Source organism: Perognathus longimembris, chromosome 8 (assembly GCF_023159225.1).
Source record: "Perognathus longimembris pacificus isolate PPM17 chromosome 8, ASM2315922v1, whole genome shotgun sequence".
Lineage (NCBI taxonomy): Eukaryota > Metazoa > Chordata > Mammalia > Rodentia > Heteromyidae > Perognathus > Perognathus longimembris.
This window is the reverse complement of record NC_063168.1, coordinates 48,870,482-48,890,836: the sequence shown is the minus strand read 5'-3', so window position 1 is coordinate 48,890,836 and position 20,355 is coordinate 48,870,482. Positions and strand designations below refer to the sequence as shown.

Genomic DNA, 20,355 nt, shown 5'->3' with positions numbered 1-20,355 from the left:
CTTTCACTTCTGTCACTATTATATTACTGACCCCTTCTTCTCTCTAGAATTTTACTTGACAAGCAAACCTAGAAGTATTATTTTATAAGAAGGCTGTCTTCCACGTGTTTTGGCTTAGTTATAACTATCTGATTTTCTACAGAAAAAAGTCCCTTCCTCCTCCTATTCTTATTCCAGCTCTGACATGGCTCTAAAGCTCTGCAACAGGGTACTGCAAGGTGGGCCTCCCAGGACCTCCCTGGAAGGCAGTTAGAAAGAGTTCACAGGCCAGACAGCACCTAAGTGCCTTAATTTGATAGAAAACAAAAGAAAACTGAAATTTGGAGAAATGAAGTCATAATATAAGCGAGTGTCAAAACACAAAACACAAGACCCTTCAAAGGAAAGGCCAGGTAAAATACGAAACTCAGCCAAGTCTCTCTATACAACCAGCAACCAATAAAAAGCAAAGTGAGGCTCTAATATCATAGGCCTAAAAATCTCTAGACTACTTCAGAGATACAGATCTGTTCAGACACACACAAAAAAGTCTCTATTTCAAATCAGTTTCACTTTTTTTTTGGCCAGTCCTGGGGCTTGAATTGAACTCAGGGCTTGAGCACTGTCCCTGGCTTCTTTTTGCTCAAGGCTAGCACTCTGACAACTTGAACCACAGCGCCACTTCTGGCCTTTTCTATATATTTGGTGCTGAGGACTAGAACCCAGGGCTTCATATATACGAGGCAAGCACTCTTGCCACTAGGCCATATTCCCAGCCCCAGTTTCACTTTTTATGCTCATCTAACAGTTGTACAAAAAGAAAACAGACTAAATGATAAATGCTGGGGCTGGGGATATGGCCCAGTGGCAAGAGTACTTGTTTCGTATACATGAGGCCCTGGGTTCAATTCCCCAGCACCACATATGCAGAAAATGGCCAGAAGTTGCGCTGTGGCTCAAGTGGCAGAGTACTAGCCTTGAGCAAAAAGAAGCCAGGGACAGTGCTCAGGCCCTCAGTCTAAGCCCCAGGACTGGCCAAAAAAATAAAAATAAAATAAAATAAAAAAATAAATGACACATGCTGTAGACTTCATAGAAGTGGGGGTGAGCCGAGGGAGAGAAAGGGAGCAGGTGACAACTTTCCACCTCAGCAGTGCTGGAACCATTCTCTGTCTCTTTCATCTTTCTGTAAAGCAAATCTTGGCTGTACTTATCTAGAAGGATTCTTGAAAGACAGACCAGGTTCAAGTGTAATATATAGCCTTGAAGGGGAATTCCTGGTGTGACAATCTCAAATGAAGCTAAGTATTGTCTACTGCAAAAACCACAACTTTGCATCATGGAAAATAAGCTGTTTTACTTTATGATCTGGGTAAGGAACAAATGATAATCGCCAAATTACGTAACTTTCAAGGTAAAGAGATTCAGGTGTCTGGACCCAGCATAGCATGAGGCACATAAATATATGGAATATTTTAAAAGAATTATACACCAAGTAAGGTCATTACTACCGGCATTCAGGAACTTGAGTCAAGATCAGAGTTTGAGATCACTATGGGCTACAAAGTGATTCCTATTTCAAACAAACAAAAGAAACAGCAAACAAGTTGTAAACAAGATTTTGGGACTAACTTTTCTATCTGTGCAACAATCTTAATTGTGTATGCACATATAACTTTGGAAATACAAATCAGTGATTCTTAAGATCCAAGTCAACAAGAAATCAACCAAGAAATAAGCGAGAATATAGTTTTAAGTGTGAAATAAAAGGTCCAAAATACCAAAAAAAAGCTAATACAGAAAGGAAGGAAAAATTTAAAAACTGTTGTTGGAACTTGCAATCTCTGCATTGTGCAATTCACTTTAGCATAGTTAGAGCAACCCTTGCATACTCCCACTAGCCATAAAATTTTTCTTTAGCTAAACTCAGAGATATCTTAGAGCCAGATTAGAACTCTTCCAAGTACAGGTTACCATTAATAATGCCAGGAAGATAAGAAACACCCATTGACTGTACATTCATCCATCTTTTTAACTGTCAAAACAGCCCAATCTTTACCATAACAAAAGGCACTAATAAAACTCTAGTAACAACTCTATTAGTGATTAATCTTTCACTTTCTTCACAAAATCATTAAATCAAATGTATATAGTTCTACTATTGTTTCTATTTTGTTTTAAAAAACCTGTCTATAGTTCATTTCCCAGCCAACACTATAGTGATTGTCCCTGTACTGATGAAACCCCAAACTGGGTTTCCTAAGTCAGGGCTCCTTATACTTTCCCACAGAAGATGGTCAAGGAATGGTAGACCACTCTCCCTCTGTATCTGACTCAGAATCAACCCCATAACCCCAGGCAACAGTCACTTAGATACACATCTGACCATATATGAGTGATCAATCCAGTTGGCCAAGCATTACTACTATAAAAAAGAAAATGAGAAACAGATCCCATCACTATGTCCAGATGACAGCCTGTATTCAGATGTAGAGACTGTGAATATAGTCTCATTTTACAGGCTTCTCCTTTCTGTTAGCCACATAAACTTCAGTCCTCATAGAAATATCATTGAGGCTGAAGTGTTTGGCAACCACAATGGGAGCTGGTTACTTGGACGCAACAAAAAGAGGACATCTTGCAGGACATGGTAGCACACTCTTTTAATCCCAGCACTTGGAAGGTATAAGGAGGAGAATTCAAGTTCAAGGCTGTCTGGGCTACATAGTAAGAACTTGTCTCAAAAAAATCTAAACCAAACATCAAAAAATGGAATGAAATAGTATATGTAATACTCTTTGAAAAAGCCCTACACTCCTGCATTCAAATTTCAGCCCTCTAATTAAAGCTCTAAGTCTCAATTTCCTCAATGGGAAAATGGGGGTGACAGCATTTTCTCCCAGGGTGATGCAAGCAAAATGTCTAGTACCCCCACAAAGGGCAGGGCTCAGCAAACTTTGTACTAGTCTCTCTACTTAGAACACTTTGTTGCTTATTCCATGAACTTCTAGATCAAAAACCTTATAAACCACACACACAGCCTAACCAAGCATAACCCAAGTCTAGCCTTACTACTATCTGTTTTATTGTCTATGTACGTATGATCTAATGGTGTTTAGTACCCGCTACTCCAAGTGTGATCTACAGACCAGTAGCACATGGAAGTTGGTTTGAAAGGCAGACTTTGAAACTCACCCTAGAACCTACTGAATTAGAATTCACAAGATTCCTAAGTGGTATGTTTGTACACCTTAAAGTTTGAAAAACACATTTCTAACATAGACATTCAATGAATCAGAACCCACAGATTCTCTAAGGAATCACCTATGACCCCTCTGCTGTTGAAGGTAACCTACTGATCTGTATTCAGGCAGAAAGTTACTAATGACCACAGCATTTCACCAGGACAGGTTGACTCTAAGTTTCTAATTTTCTGTCTTTTGAACTTAAAAGCCAATATACTACATAGCATATAAACTTCCTATATTAGTGCAATCTTTTATATAAAGAATAGATGCGTTGAATATAAATAATATGGACATTTGATTACATATAAACAAATACATTTGGACAGGTATTTTCAATGTAGCCATTTCTGGCTTCTAGTTTTATTCTATTTTTTCAGATAGTCATGAAAAGGATACTTTTAAGGCCTCTGAAAGTAAAATTTACCACCCAATTTCTCAAATAAATCACCAAGTGGTGGATGAGGGAGACTAGTAACTTTGTGTATCAGGAAACAAAAACCAGTCTGAGTGAGTCATCTCTGATTAAAGATAACACAGCCACAGCCAGGGCTTGGCACAAACAAATGGCCACAGCAATCACATGTCAGAATCTCATGTTTAATGGTTTCTCACATTAAAATGCATAAGTCAGCTCTGTGAAACAAGGAAGTAGAACCCAGAGCACCACATAAATAATAAAGACACTTTCTTGACGGTGGTATTTTTTGTATTTGTGTTCCAAGTTCATTTCAACATTTGGTAGATATACTAAAATAAAGATGCTTTTTATCAAAAGGTAAGCAGAAGGGTAAAAGCTAACATAAGAGGTTACTGAAATACTTTGTAAGAATATGAATGGTGTTTGTAGACCTACTGATTAATAAGGTGCTTGATCCAAATGAAAAAAACTGATCAGAAAGTAGAAGATGCCACCCTGAACCACCAGACAGGAATGTATGCCAGAACTAATCCTGCCCCATGCTAGCCAGGCCCAACACAGGAACAATTCAAACACCCAAGCTATGTTTTCCAAAAGCAGAACACCCTTTCTATACTACATACTCACTAGCAGGCAAGTCTTCAAAGAAATCATCACTTGCATAGTAGTTCTAATGAGCTCCCATGCCCACAACGTAAGCAACTTCTTGAAACACTGGACACTAGTGAGGAGCTATGGCTGAAGCCCTCATGGCCCTTTCCTCACATGACTTCCCCCCAATATTTACATATAGCATGAAACTACCTCATAATAAAGGGAACAAAAGGTGCCATGCTGAGAGCAGAAGAACTGCCATCCATTGGGGAAGGGTAGAGTCTCTCCAACACCAAAAGTAACAGGAACATGCTGGGGTGACGATCTGGTTCTCCCATATCACTGAAAAAAAAATTAGTGAACATCAAGATTTTAAGTTTAAGAAGGGGGATACTATCTTCAACATTTTTCTCATTAAATGTACACATGCACACACACATACATAATGAGATTCTTGATCAAAAAGATAGTTTTCTTTTGTTCTATTTTTTCCCACTCCCTTCATAATTTTTTATTAATGGGTATTGTGAGGAAAAACTACTGGCAAAACTGGGCACTGAATTTTTGCACACAATCTTATTCTCAAAGCTAACCATTTGTTTAAGCAGAATGTGCTGTATGAAATGTGAAACTTACAACGTCCAAACAGTTAAGAAAGCATGGACAGGCTGTCACTTACAAGGGCTAGAAAAGCCTGTTTGCACAAACTATGAGTGTGAAGATATGGATCATAAACAAAAGTAAAATTCATTGCTATAATTTTATTTTCCTATTATACTTTGTATACATTCATAACAAGAACAGAAATTGCTGGAAGAATACACAAAGCTCATGTTCTAAGATATACAGACTAGAAATCTCATTCCTAGATAGAGAATGTGATTGAAAGAACAATGGCAAGCTTTCTTATATGCCCTGAAGAGACTGGAAACCTTCTTAAAGACTGCTCTGTGTTCCCAAGGTCAGCAGCTAATTTTGTCCAGGTGGACCACACAATTTTCACTCACAGGGGACTAGCATGGTCAGCTACTTGCTATAGTTTCACAAGGCCAGCAAAAAGAAAAAAAAAAAAACATGGACAATCTCAACATGTAAACATACAGATTTTTAAAATAAAAGGAAGAAACTAATCTTATAGAAGAAACCACCACATGGTTCTCAGAAATAAGTTTTTCTATAACTCTGAAAACAGTATTAAATTTGATACAGTATAATATAAAACAGAATGTAGAAGTATAAAATAGAATTTTATGCAACTTTGCAGGTACATATTTACTATAGAGAGGCAACATGATGTAATTACTTTGAAAAGCATTCTGACAAAGAGGGAAAGCAAGAGAGGAAGGGGGAAGGAGTGTAGTTAAAGTATTAAATCCTATCCTACAAAATTAAGAAGGGCTAGGTTGGGAAGGAGGAAAATGATGAAAGAGGTGACACTGATGAAGATGCACTGTATCATAAATTAATTGTTGTATAGTAACTCCTTTGTACAACTACTTAAAGAAAAATGTAATTAAAAATAATCCATGTTACAGGAAGTAGTTGATTAAAAACAGTAGACTAGAAGAAAAAACTTGATTAATAAAGTCACACCCTTGACTCCTTTGCCTCACCCAATTCTCTTCTTACCGATCCACTGAATTGGCTACAGCTTCCAACTGTTTGAGAAGAAAGGGATAGAGTTCCGGGAAACGGGAGAAAAATTCTCTGCCTGTCATTCTGTAGAGAAAGAAATAAAAGACACATTATCATCCTTGCTTTATTCTGATTTTAAAATAAGATAGTGGGCTCAGGTCATTTAGTTGGATATTTGATAAAGTAAAAATGAAACCTGTAGGGTCTTAAACTTAACAATCAACATTTTTATTTTGGAAGTGTTCTTGATGTATAGATTTTTCATCTCCATATTTGATATAACATATGTTTACAAATAGTTGATATTAAATTTTATCAGAAAAGAGATATATAAGATGTGAAAATGTCAAGTTTGCTCAATTGGTTTGGACTATAATAAGTAAAGTCAACACCTGATTGAAGCTGACTTAGCTTCAGTGATAAGGGCAGGTTTAGAACAAGGTTTCTCAACCTTGGCACCATGGCATTTTGGACCAAATAATTCTTTGCTTTGGAAGCAGCTGTCCTGTGCATTGTACAGTGGTTAGTCGTCTCTGAGATCTCTACCCAAGAATGCCAGTAACACAATACCCCATTCTCCAATCATGATAATCAAAATGTCCCCATATATTTTTAAGGGTGCCAGTAAGACAAAACAGTCTCTGTTCTGAAGAATGGTGACCAGAAGGTGTGACCAGACTTAGCATTTAATGTTCTGGAGGATTACCTTTTCCATCTTTATAAAACTATTCTTGAACTCTGCTGTGGTCCTAATAACAATTCCTCAGACTGAAAAACAGGCCAGAAAACTCCAGCCAAATATAGCATTTAGGAAAACAGTCTTGTCTCTTTAACCATGAAAGAGCTACTCTGAAGTGTTCCCTAACCTGCCCAGTTTTATCAACTTGAGAGGTATGCTATTAACGAAAGTCCAGAATGTCAGTTTTAAATATTTAAGCATATTGTACACAGAGCAAACGGCTCGGATCTTAAGTGTCCCATTCAATCTTCAAACATAGGCACTTGGGTAATCCACACCCCAAGCAAGACTCAGAAGATTTCTGATGAAGTTCCTTGCACATTTTGTCAGCCAACTCCCTCACCTGCCCCAGAGCAACCACTGATTTGAATTGAGCACAGTTTGCTTTTGCCTACTTTAAAATTTCAATAAAATTTAGTGATATATTACATAATTTTTTGTGCTTGGCTTTTTTTACCCAGCGTAGAGTTTCTGACATCTGTATTATTAGATTTCTTTCTCTGTTTAGTATTATACTATTTGAATATGTGTCTGCTTATTCTTTCTCCAGTTGTCAGACATGTTTTGGCCATTGTGAATATGACTGCTATAAGCATTCCTATGCAAGGATTTTCTGAAGACTTGCCTCTTTTGTTTTGGTTATTTTTTAAGTAGGGTCTCAAATATTTAGAGGAGTGAGCCAGGGCCATGACCTTCCTTCCTATTGCCTCCTGAGTAGCTGGGATGACAGGAACATACCATTATGCCTCGCTTATAAATTGAAATGGAATCTCACTTTTTTTACCCAGGTTGGCCTCAGAATTATATAATCTTCCTGATCTTTACTTCTGATGTAGCTGGAATTAGAGGTGAGTCACTGAGCTCAGCATATAGACATGCTTTTCATTTCTCTTGGACTAATATCCAATAATAAAACTGCTCTAAGTTTACCATTCTAGGAAATGAACAGTTTCAAAATAGTTGATAAGTGAAACTTCCAGTGTCCCTATCCTCTTCAACATTTGCTGTTGTTTTGTAGATTTTTACCCTGTGATTTTGATTTTCATTCCTTGATAACAACACACTTTTCATGTGTGCTAGTCATTGATGTGACTTTTTTTTTTTTTTTTTTTTTTTGCCAGTCTTGGGACTTGAACTCAGGGTCTGAGCACTGTCCCTGACTTCTTTTTGCTCAAGGCTAGCACTCTGCCATTTGAGCCATGGTGCCATTTCTGGCTTTTTCTATATATGTGGTGCTGAGGAATCGAACCCAGGGCTTCATGTACATGAAGCAAGTACTCTACCACTAGGCCATACTCCCAGCCCCAATGTGGCCTTTTTATAAAGTCATCTACTCTTGATTTTTGTCCTATTTTTTAAAAGATTGCTTCTGTCTTTTGTTGTCTATATCCACCTATATCCTACAGCACAAACTTTCTCTTAGTAGGTTGTCAACTGATTTTCTTAATTTTTTTAATGGGCAGAGGTTTATAATCTTTTAATATAGTCCAACAATTTATCATTTCTTTTTGAGTTTGTGATTCGTGCTTTCTATGGCCTAAGAAATTCTTACTTCAAAGTAACAAAGATTTTTTTTTAAGGTGAAAAGATTTGATATTGGGCTGGGAATATGGCCTAGTGGTAAGAGTGTTTGCTTTGTATACATGAAGCCCTGGGTTTGATTCCTTAGTACCACATATATAGAAAAAGGCCAGAAGTGGCACTGTGGCTCAAGTGGCAGAGTGCTAGCCTTGAGCAAAAGAAGCCAGGGACAGTGCTCAGGCCCTGAATTTAAGCCCCAGGACTAGCAAAAATAAATAAATAAATAAATAAGTGAACAACCAGAGGGGAAGGGGGAGGGAGAGGGGGAAAATGAGGGAGGAGGCAACAAGTAGAATAAGAAATGTACTTACTGCCTTTTATATGAATCTGTAACCCCTCTGTACCACACTTTGACAATAAAGAAAAAACAAGGGGCTGGGGATATAGCCTAGTGGCAAGAGTGCCTGCCTCGGATACACGAGGCCCTAGGTTCGATTCCCCAGCACCACATATACAGAAAACGGCCAGAAGCGGCGCTGTGGCTCAAGTGGCAGAGTGCTAGCCTTGAGCGGGAAGAAGCCAGGGACCGTGCTCAGGCCCTGAGTCCAAGGCCCAGGACTGGCCAAAAAAAAAAAAACATTCCTCTGCTACGGGCAAGAAATCTCATTCATTGCTAATAAATCTCATGTATTGCAAATAATATACTTATTTATGCCATTTGGTGTAAATGGAAATGCATATAAATGATAAACTACAAAAAAACACCAACCAACCAACCACAAAAAGATTTGATATTGCAGATCATATAAAAAGATAATATAGTAATTCATTATTTACAAAGACAAAATTAAAATCGCATCTTACCTACTCAGTACATATAAAATTAAGTTCCATTGATTCCAAGACTTAAAATGTCATGAAGAAGAGCTGGGTGCTGGTGACTCACACCTGTAATCCTAGCTACTCAGGAAGCTAAGATCTGAGGATCATTGTTGAAAGTCAGTCCAGGCAGTAAAGTCCATGAGACTCTTATCTCTAATGAACCACCCAAAACTGCTGGAAGTGAACCTGTAGTTCAAGTGGTAGAGTGCTGGCCTTGAGCAAAAAGTTGTTCAGGGATAACACCTAGGACCTGAGTTTACCTCCCAGGACCAGCACATGTGTTGCACACACACGTACATTACAAAATAAGCAAAGTTCTTGGGCAATTTTGAAAACTTAAGATTCTGTCCTAATCATTATTGATATGTTGATTTTTTTACCTCTTAATGACAACCTCAGTCTGGCTGATACAGTTTCCAAATATCCTAGTCAAAAAGTGCCTAGATGACCCAAATTTAATTAAGTTCATTAATCTGAATTATCTTGCAAGACTGGCCCTAAATCCCAAGATACCAATGACTTTTTTGAGCACAAGTATGACTCTTCCTGAAGTGGTCCTGGTGGGACAAAGTGGGAAACATTCAGGAAACACCTCTGTCTTATAACTGATCCTTCCAGACTAAAGACTTACCTGTTTCAAGTAGGGACTAAGAGTGAGGAGAAAACATGAAGTTACAGCTACCAAATTGGGGAAGCTGATTTTGTGGTGGTAACAGGAGAATGATCTTGATACAAGGATCATCTCAGCTCTTGGGAAGAACAATCGGAGTTACAATGTTAATGGCCTTTCCTGTTTGAAAGTGACTTTAGAACCATCCTCTATGTAGGAAAATGTTCTGCTGTGACTTTACTAAACTGCTGCGATCACATTAAATTTAATTAACTGTTGGATCTGTTCTCTTCCATTCAACTCTTTAAGCGCAATATACTGGCTTTTCTTCTTCTCCGTACTGAGACGTCAAAACAAACCAAATGTATTGGCTCAGGCCCCATTATCTGAACCTTCCATAAAAAAATACCTGCAATACTTCAAAATGCCACCAGTAGCTCATGCAGCCCTATAACAAATGTAATGATCTATCCAAAACAAAGCTATGCTTGGTTATTCATAGATACTTCCTAGAGATAAAAGTGACTAAATTCTTGCATATCATGTAATGAGTTACTCCTACTTTTAGATTATACAATTAGAAAAAATATGCCATATGATATTTCAGTTGAATTTAAGTACTTGTATGCCAAAGCCCCTCTTGCCAGGCAACCCCTAAAAATTTTTTTCATGTTTGGCTGAGGCAGACTTCTTCCAGTACATCTTCTCTGACATCTTATGACTACAGCGACATCTGAAAGAATGTCAGTTTTTCATTTCTGTAACAAAACACTTGAGGCTGGGTAACTAAACAAAAAGAAGAAGTTTGTTTAGTTTACACTTTTGGAAGTGTGCAGGTATAATGCTGGCTTTAGCTTGACTCTTGTGTGAATCTGAAGGTAGATGGTATCACAGTGTGTGCGGTAGGAAGAGATTATACCACCAGAGGACATAGGGGGTCAGACTCATCCTTATTACAACTTATTCCTGCAAGAACTGCCTCATGATCCCATGAAAAAAGATTAATCCCTTCCAAGGACAACACACACACACACACACACACACACACACACACACACACACACACAAATTACTTCCTACCATTTCTCAACCTCACATATGAACGTTCTAGGGGCACATATAGACCATACTTAAACTATAGCAGTTGGGTTAGCTGCCTGTCCTTGTTTCTATACTACAGCCTGTACTATCCCTACAACAACAAAACAGAGAGACTGAGGTATCTCCTTTCCACAGTGTCTCAGGTACCAAGTATGAGGCTTAGTTCATATATGGTATCCAATTAACAATTGAAGGGACTGAGGATGAAGCTCTGTATCCCAGGGGGGTTCTATTCCCAACACAACCTTCTCTGTAAAACCAAACAAACAAGCAAAAAAGAACAATGTTTCAAACAAACAAAGCAAACTCCAAATGGGTGCTGAGTGAGTTAAACAAATAAATGACACAGTCCTTAAGACAGACAAATGGAAAAGGAATTAGGACTAAGATTGTAATGAAAGACTAATTTCACAAAGTCTACCTTTAGCTATAGAAAATGGCATTCAAAACCACAGAGATAATATGCCAGAGCTTGACATTTTCCTAAACACCAGTAGATAAAGCTTATCTCACCGGTTTACAAACAGTTCAATTCTAGTTCACCCAAACAAGCTAACAAGCCTTAGTTACCTCCAGGGATATAAGCGGCCCTGGGGATAAATTCTTTGGTGACAGGCATTTCAAGTCTGTTTATCTATGTGGTCAAAACTAGCCCGGCAACTTTATGAAAACAATAGAAGGGATAACCAAAAGGAAAAACTGTCAGGAAGAAAAAAGACAACTAAAAGTTGTGAATGGGCAAAGCAAGCAGACACAGGTGAAAACAAACAAGACAAGAGAGAGGGTGGAAATAGAACAGCTTTCAACTCAAATTGGAAGGTTCTACAGGGTGTGTTTACAGCTATCCGTCTATACAAGAATATGCAGGCACAACCCAAAAGAGGCCTGCTGGGGTTCAGGCATACAGCCCCTAAATAACTATGCTTCCCACAAATCTACTTCACTGTCATACTTTGACCTGGTTATCATGAAAAACTGCAGTTGTAAGAGTGGCTCTGAAAAACTTTTATTAAACAATTTCCACCTATAAAAGAAATAATGGAGGGCTGCTCAGCGACCATTTTTATTACAATTTGTTCTCTCCTTCAGACCCCCAAGCTTGGGAAATTCCAGGTTTCAATCATCTTGGGAAACTACACAGCCTTCAATCAGCCTTATCTGGTGGGGCCCTCTTGTATATGCAAATAATTAAAATGGTTTTTCTTCTGTTAATCTCCTATGTTAGGTTAATTCATCACTCAAAGAAGTGAGAAGGGAGTAAGAGGTATTCATTTTCCCCTCCTTATAGGCTCTTGGGGTTGAGGCAGGAGCTACAGTATGTGGTGCCACATGTAAGGCATGGAGAACAACAGTGGGCAAGAGTTCCACAGAGCTCTTTGTTTCACCTGTTCGGTACCAATTCCAGAGTCTAGCCAAGGCCTGGAATAAAGCAGGTTGGCAAAAGAGGTTTCCTGAATTGATGAAAACATCTGCCTCACACCATTTTGTTTTTATTTAAGATTTATAGAATTTATTCTAGCCATTTGTTTATGGGGGAAAATTAGATAGTAAAGAATACTACAAAGACAAATGTAAAACTCACCCCAAAATCATTCCCCAAATTTAGCCACTAGACTTATGTTTTCATATCTATTCATATATACCTCTCCTCCATCTCCTCCTACTCTTCATCCTCCTCCTTCTCCTCCTCCTCCTTCTCTTTTTGCTAAGTACTAGAGTTTGAACACAGGGCCTTGCACTTGCTAGGCAGGCACTCTACTGTGTACCCAGGCCTCTGTTCTTGATTTCTTAAAAAAAAATTGTTCTATCATCTGCTTTTGTATACTTAGGAATATGTCAACAGTCCAGCATAGTCACACATGTCTTGGGAGGCCGGAGCAATGAGAAAATGAGTGAGGCAGTGAGTGAGTGAGTGAAGTGAGTTCAAGACTAGCCTTCAAGACAACACTGTTTCAAACAACAACAAAAATGATTCCATGTCCATCTTTTTTTTTAATTTAAATTTTATCGTAAAGGTGATGGACAGAGAGGTTACAGTTACATAAATAAGGTAATAACTACATTTATTTTTGAACATTGTTACTCCCTCTCTCGTTTTCTCCCACTTTCCCCCCTCCCAATCCTCTCCCCAAGTTGTGGAGCTCCAACATTGTATCTACTGAGTATCACTGTGGAATTGGTTCACCCTTTGTTCTGTGATTCCCCTTCCCTTCCCCAAATCAAATAAACTTATATACAAGACAAAGGGCACAGAATCAAAACAGTGCCAAGGGCTGGGAATATGGCCTAGTGGCAAGAGTGCTTGCCTTGTATACATGAAGCCTTGGGTTCAATTCCCCAGCACCACATATACAGAAAACGGCCAGAAGGGGCGCTGTGGCTCAAGTGGCATAGTGCTAGCCTTGAGCAAAAAGAAGCCAGGGACAGTGCTCAGGCCCTGAGTCCAAGCCCCAGGACTAGACAAAACAAAAAAACAAAAACAAAACAAAAAACAGTGCCAACAGGGAATACACCAGAAGAAATAACTGCATCCATCTTAATCTACTTCATGACATTAGCAGCTTTGGGTTTCTCCTGTTTGACCTTATGTTTACTTATAAGTTCTTCCAGGGCACTAACCCAGACACCAAACGAGGACTTCCTTTCACAGTAGCCAAGTCACACGTGGAACACAGTCCTCACTCCAGCTATATTCAGTTGTCCCTTTATCTGTACATTCTACATCAACCTTGATAATGCTGGGGGTCTTAAATTTTGTAAATACTTAAGTATTTACAAAAAAAAAAAAAAGCATTTGAATGCCTAAATGAAAACCCAAAGATGATAGGCAGTTTAAAATCTCTTTACTAGAATCAAGTTTCAAGCTTTCTTAGAAACCCTGTCTCTGAAATCTGCCACACATAGAAAAAGTTAAAATGCTAGAAGCATATGCATCAGAGCTTAACAAATGCAACCTGATAGAACCAATTCTGCAATTTTAAAAAAGCATTTGGTAAAATGTGAACAAGAATAGAAAGGCTGCCCACCCCTAGCTTTTATAGAGAGCTCATATTATTCTCAATTATCTCAGGAACACGGATCAACAGAGTAATGTGCAAAGGAAAGCAAGCAAAAGCAAGTAAAAACATGAAGACATAAGGAATTGGCACAGTAAAGAGCAGCAAAAGCATAGGTTGTGCCCAACTTTGAGAAAAACAGGACTTATTCACAGGTCATGGAACAAGTACTATAAATATGGTCATTAGATGGAAACAAACACTGAATGCAAAAAACCTATGGGCTTTCTTTCAGTTGGCATTTCAAATGAGAATGCAGTAAACTTTAAAATGGAACAGTTCCCCAGATTCTCGTCAATAAAAACATCTTAGAGGTTAGAAATCAGCTAAAGGTCTGTCACCTTGCCACAGCAATTGCTGATAAAATAGGAAGCTCACCTTAAGCAAAACAAAATCCTTCAAACAAGACCTACAAAGCACATATGCACTACAGAGGACATGATCAAATGCAAACTAACGAAATAGAAACAACTCCTAAAAGAGAAGCCTGGATTTGTAATCATACCAGGAGAACATTCTGTTCTTGGAATCTTCTACCTCTGACACCAGTTCATATCTGTAGAGTAGTAGTGAGTGATTGAATAGGTACAACTATGTGTCAATTTTTAAAAATGGGCTAGGTACCAGTGGCTCAGGCCTGAAATCCTAGTTACTCAGGAGGGTAAGACCTGAGGATTGAGGTTCACTGCCAGCCCGGTAGTAAAGTCTATGAGACTCTTATCTCCAACAAATCACCAAAAAACCAGAATAGAGCTGTGGCTCAAAGTGGTAGAGCGCTAGCCTTGATCAAGTAAAAAAAGCTCAGGGACATCGTCCGGGCACTGAGTTCAAGCCCCACAACCAACAACAAAAAAAAGAAGTTGCACTGAAGGCATGGCTCAAGTGGTAGAGTGCAAGTTATAAGAAAGCCAAACGAGTGTGAAGACTTGAGTTCAAGTCCCATTGTTAACAACCCTTTTTTTTAGCATTTAAAAATGCGTTTAAAGCTGGGCATGGTATGGCACACCTACAATCCTTGCACTTCGGAGGCTCAAACAGAAGGATCCTGAGTTCTGAAGCTAAATGGTACACCAATGAAACTTGTCTTAAAAAAAAAAAAAGTCAATGAGTGATTGGAAAGAACTATCAATAGCTTCAAAGTAAGAGTCTCAACAAATTCTTGGGCTATGGATAGAGCTCAGAGGTAGAGTATCTATTTAGCATGTTTAAAGCCCAGGGTTTAATCCTCACCAGCAACAAAACAAAACTCAAAGGCTTTATTATCCCAGCAATGGATCTACCAGAAAGTACTTTTTCTAATCTTCAGGCAAATCCTATAGGAAAGGCATCTGCTTTAGAGCCTCTGAGAGCTGACTCTGATCTGCTTTCCCTACTCACTTGTCATCTTATCCTGTGAGATTCTTGTATTTGTGGATGCTTTTCTAACCCTTCTCTTCCAGGAGCTACTCTTTAAATGGAAAATTCCCAAACAGTTAGAGTGGCTATTTCAATTCTACAACCGAAGTGAAAGGGAGGTTTTCATTCAAGAAGTGCCTTGCTATTCTCCTCAGAAGACAGTGACCCAGAAGCTAGCCTAAAAACACAATTCCCCTCATTTCACAGCAATTATTGGGTGAATTATTGAGTGAACATGCATCTCTTAAACTCTTCATGTGTGCAAGTTTCCTTTGGGTAGCTGAAATGCATTTTTCCCTATCAGGAATTATTTCTTAGAAAATAATTTTTGTTGAAGCTTGTCATCTCAAAAGTCTCAGAATCAAGTAATCTTCACTAGCTTAATTCAACAATCATTTTTTAAGCAGTCTGTGATAGATTATTTCTAGAGATTACCAGCAAATCCCTACCTGCCCCTATATGTATAACATTCCTCCTTTCTTTCAAAAAGTGGGGTTACTCCTCTTCTTTTTGACTCATTGATGTCTGTGGCCTGCTCTGATTAACAGAAAGCAGTGAAAGTTACATACTAGTTTTGATTAAGGCTTTAAGAGTCATGGCAGCTTCTTCATTGACCCTTCTGAAGCCCTGTCTACCCTATGCTAGAGAGACATCCCATGGAATCCTAGTCATTTATGCCTTCAATTCTAATTCCAGACAAATGAAAGTAAAACCATCTTGGTCTTTCCAGCCTCATATTGGATCTCAGATACATGCAGCTATCTAAGTAATTTTAGATGACAGCACATGGTACAGAATAAATATCCAGCTGAAATATCCGCCCAAAGAGTTGTGGAAAATGATAAATTAGTAGTAGTAGTAGTGGTAGTAGTATGTATTTTGCTCTTGTGTATATGTGTGTGCGCACACATGCTGGCTTCAAACTGTGATCCTCAGGTATCAGCAGGTTTACAAGCATGAGCCACTAGTACCTGGCAATGAATTATTATTTTAAACCACTAAATTTGGGGGTAACTTATTATGCTGCAGTAATATGTAATTGGAGCACAGCTACAGTACTGAAAGCACCACATCAGACTCCACCCTTTTACTTTTCACTTTTCCTCTTTTGATAAAGAAACCATTAAAAAAAAAAAAAAAAGAACCACATGTACAGGGAAACTTAGAAGTCTGCCACATATATACAGTAAAAGATGCAAATTAGGAAGGGGAGGGAAGTATTACTAGAATGAACTAAAACATTCAGTCTTTAAGAAATTTGCTTTAGGTCCAGAGAGACAAATGGGTTTAAAGTAAAAGGATGGAATAAGATATTCCAAGTAAATAGCAAGTAGAAGAGACCAGGAGTAAAGACAAACACTATATGATTCTACTTTTATGATGTTCCTATGGTAGTCAAGTTCATATGAACAAAAAAATAGAATGGTGATTATCAGTGACTAGGAGTGGGGAGAGAGAATGAACAATTATTGTTTAATGGGTATAGAGTTTCATTTTGGGGATGAGTGGTGAACAATATACAAATACTTAGTATCATTGAACCATATGTCTAAAACTAGTTGATACTGTAAACTTTATGTCCTGTGCATTTTGCCACAATAAAAAGGCCTTTATTAAATTAAAACAAATAAACTGAAGCCATTTTGATTGAAGCACAGTGGAGGTGGGTCACCATCCATTTGGTCTTCCTCTTATTCTGAGCAAGAGCAAGCTTCGAACAAATACCATGAGCTCCATTGGCACACTTTAGAGTAGGAAGAGTTTGGAATATAAAATGAAACAGGGCTGGGAATACGGCCTAGTGGCAAGAGTGCTTGCCTCCTACACATGAAGCTCTCGGTTCGATTCCCCAGCACCACATATATGGAAAACGGCCAGAAGGGGCGCTGTGGCTCAGGTGGCAGAGTGCTAGCCTTGAGCAGGAAGAAGCCAGGGACCGTGCTCAGGCCCTGAGTCCAAGGCCCAGGACTGGCCTGCCTAAATAAATATAAATAAATGAAATGAAATGAAATGAAATGAAACAGAACAGCTCATTTCCCAATATTTCCATCTTTTCAACCTATACCCTATACTTCAGATTTTATTGACATAATTTTAAGTTAGATATATTTTTAATTGTGTTTAAAGCTTATCTCCTCTCACTAGAATGTTGGCTCCTTCATACCCCAAATGGCTTTGTGTTCTAACCTCAACACCTAGAATTGTGTCCAGGACATGGGGGACACTTAGTATTTCCTCCTTAGTGTTTTCTTAGGAACCCAATCTACAAATCCTGCTTCAATTAAGGGTGAAACTCTCTTCTCAAAAAGAGATATATAACAATTTAAAGAAACTCATTTGGTATTTATTTATTTATTTATTTATTTATTTTTGCTGGTCCTGAGGCTTGAACTATGGGCCTGAGTGCTATCCCTGAGCTTCTTTTGCTAAAGGCTAGTGCTCTATCACAAGTCATAGTGCTACTTCAAGCTTTTTTGGAGTAGTTTATTGGAAATAAGAGTGTCTCACAGACTTTCCTGCTGGGCTAGCTTAAAACCAAGATTCTCAGATCTCAGTTTCCTGGTGCCTGGTTCATTACTATTTCTAAAGAGCATCACATTAGCATTTAGATTTCAGTCAAAGAAAGGCACTAAACTTACGATTCCAACTGTTCCATCTGTTCCAGCTAATGTACTATCAGTAAAATCATCTTGCAATTTCTTCATTCCTCAATGATGAACAAGGTCCAATATTCTAAGATATTTGCAAGATTTTTTGTTTCTAATCTTCTAACATTTGTCAGTTATTCCAAGATTCGACTGAAAACCATATAGTCATTATCACCAAGGACTTGTTTAAACTAGTCATGGGAAAGGAAGGAACCAGCACATTGCCAGACCTCACAGAACATATTAAAACTAAAAGTAACTTCAGCTGCGTGCAGTGGCTCACACCTGTAATCCCAGATAACTGGAAGTCTGAGACTGGGAAAGAATACAGTTCAAGGTCAACCCAGACAGAAAGTCTGTGAGACCCTATCTCAACCAATAACAACCTGGGCCTGGTAAATGCGCCACCCATTTAGCAGGAAGTATAAATAGGACAATCAGTGTCCAGGCTGGCATGGGGAAAAAGTGAGGCCCTATACAAAAAGCAAAACAGATGGAATATATGGCTTAAGTGGTAGAGCACCTGCCTAGTAAGTGCAAGGTCCTGAGTTCAAACCACAGTATCACCAAAAAAGAAAGCAAGCTCTATCCTAATTGCTAGTTACTAGGAATTAAGTGAGCCTCTTAAGATCAAAGTGCAGATTGGGGGCAAATATAGGTCTAGAATCCAACTCCCTTGTTTTCTTACACTAGATGTTTCAGAGTTTGTGTTACATAGGTAACCCAATTATCACATCCCTATGCCAGGAATATGCTTAACAAGCAGGGGACACATTGTGACTCAAACCGGCTAGTTTTCAAAAAAGCTCATACTCCCAGGGTTGAGTCAGAGTAATCTCTCCACTGCTGTCAATCAGCCTGGTCAGTCAGATGAAGTTCTCCCACCTGAGCTTCCACTTCACACACTAAGCCAGGACCACCCACTGAATTTAGAGGGAGGTAGATGCTCAGGCAAACTGCCAGTCAAACTAATCTGTAAAAATCTGCTCATCTGCTCTTACAAAGCATTTTCAGAGATCACTGAACCACAGATAATTCCATTTGGTCCAATAAGTCTTCTGTCTCTCCTGTATTCAAATTAAGTGAATCTTACTAACACACTAAAATACCACTCACTGCCCTGTGCATGAATAAAACCTCCACAGAAATCAACAGACAACAGGGTGTGTGGTGTATATTCATTCTTACTTGGGCTCAATGCTTCTCCCCCTCCACCCCCCCCCAACATGTTTTGTTTTGTTTGTAAGTCTGGGGATATTTAGGCCAAGACTTATTTATGAGAAAAAAACAAAATAAATCATCCAAACAAACAAACCCAAAAAGTCACAAGGCAAATGCTACTACACCCCAATAATACACAATGTTGTCCATAACTAGGTATGTGAAATCTGGTATACATATGTCTTCTCAACAAATAAAGAAATCATACCCATATTATAAAGTGTGATTTCTTTTGCTACAGAACAGAAAAAAGTCCCCATTGAGTAGCTGTCCATTTCAGACTGTAGTATTTAGTTTTTCCTCTGAACAACTGCCTGGAAGTACTCAAAATACAGGATAATTTGCACTGTATCTGCAGACAGGGAGGGAAGCCAGTGCTCAGCAGAGTTGAGAAAGGAACATTGTGGACATCTTAACCATTTGATTTTTGGAGAGCCAGAAAACTAATCTACAATAAATATAAATCATTATTGTTGTTGTTATTAAAAACTTTAACCCCTGGCTTCTGGGGTTGGCAGCAGGAAGCATTTTGGTTTCTGTTTGAAAATAAAATTTATTAACTTGCACATTTCTTTCAAGATCAGGGTCTTGTGTTTGGTTCTTGTGAACACTGTTTCTTTTCTTTCTTGTTTTAAATAACTCTGTAGTTAGGCTGCCATCTCTTAGGCCCCAGAAAGCCATCTGCGTGGCCCCAAATGCAGCCAGTACACTGAGGCAGACTTTGAACACGGTTGGGAGTCATCCCCTTCTATGCATATTTCTGCTGAACCTAGACTCCAAATCCTTCAAAGCTGTGTTCACTACTTCAACTATATCTCTTACAACACCCAGCAGAAGAGAAAGACAGTACATACTTCTCACATTTTTCAAGAAGAAATCAGGTCCCTTTCTGCTCCTTCACTTTATATTCTATGAATTATTATATGCTCATTTAAAAGAATAAGCAATATACAAGTGAATTAGTAAAACATACCACTGTCCCTTCTAGATCAGTTCTACACACTGTTAGGTTTTTAAAGTAGGTAGCCGGTAAAAGAGAACGCCACACGATATTCAGGCAGGAGAGAAAGTTTATTACCGAACTGCTGGCCTGTGGCCAAAATGATCCATGGCCGGAGAGAAAGGAGAGAGAGCGACCCCTACCCAGCCCTGCCTTATATCTAGGGCAGGGGCAAGGGGTGTGGCCAGGTGGATTAGGATGTGACCTCAGGGAAAGGGGAGGTAACTGCCTCCAGGTCTGCAGGTTACCCAGGTAACTGGGTGGAGACTTAATGAGATGGGGGCATCTACATGGAGCCTTCCAGGGAC

The 20,355-nt window shown here is 38.8% G+C and overlaps 1 protein-coding gene across 2 annotated transcripts in view; it reads right to left on the bottom strand.

Moving 5' to 3' along the window:
* Thada (THADA armadillo repeat containing) overlaps positions 1-20,355 on the bottom strand; it is a 308,781-nt gene that overhangs the window by 180,110 nt on the left and 108,316 nt on the right. For both annotated transcript variants that reach the window (XM_048353036.1, XM_048353037.1), the window contains 2 exons: positions 5,869-5,958; positions 4,450-4,581 (listed from right to left, as the gene is read on the bottom strand). In XM_048353036.1, the coding sequence (XP_048208993.1) occupies positions 4,450-4,581; positions 5,869-5,958 (222 nt within the window). The remainder of the gene's footprint in view (positions 1-4,449; positions 4,582-5,868; positions 5,959-20,355) is intronic.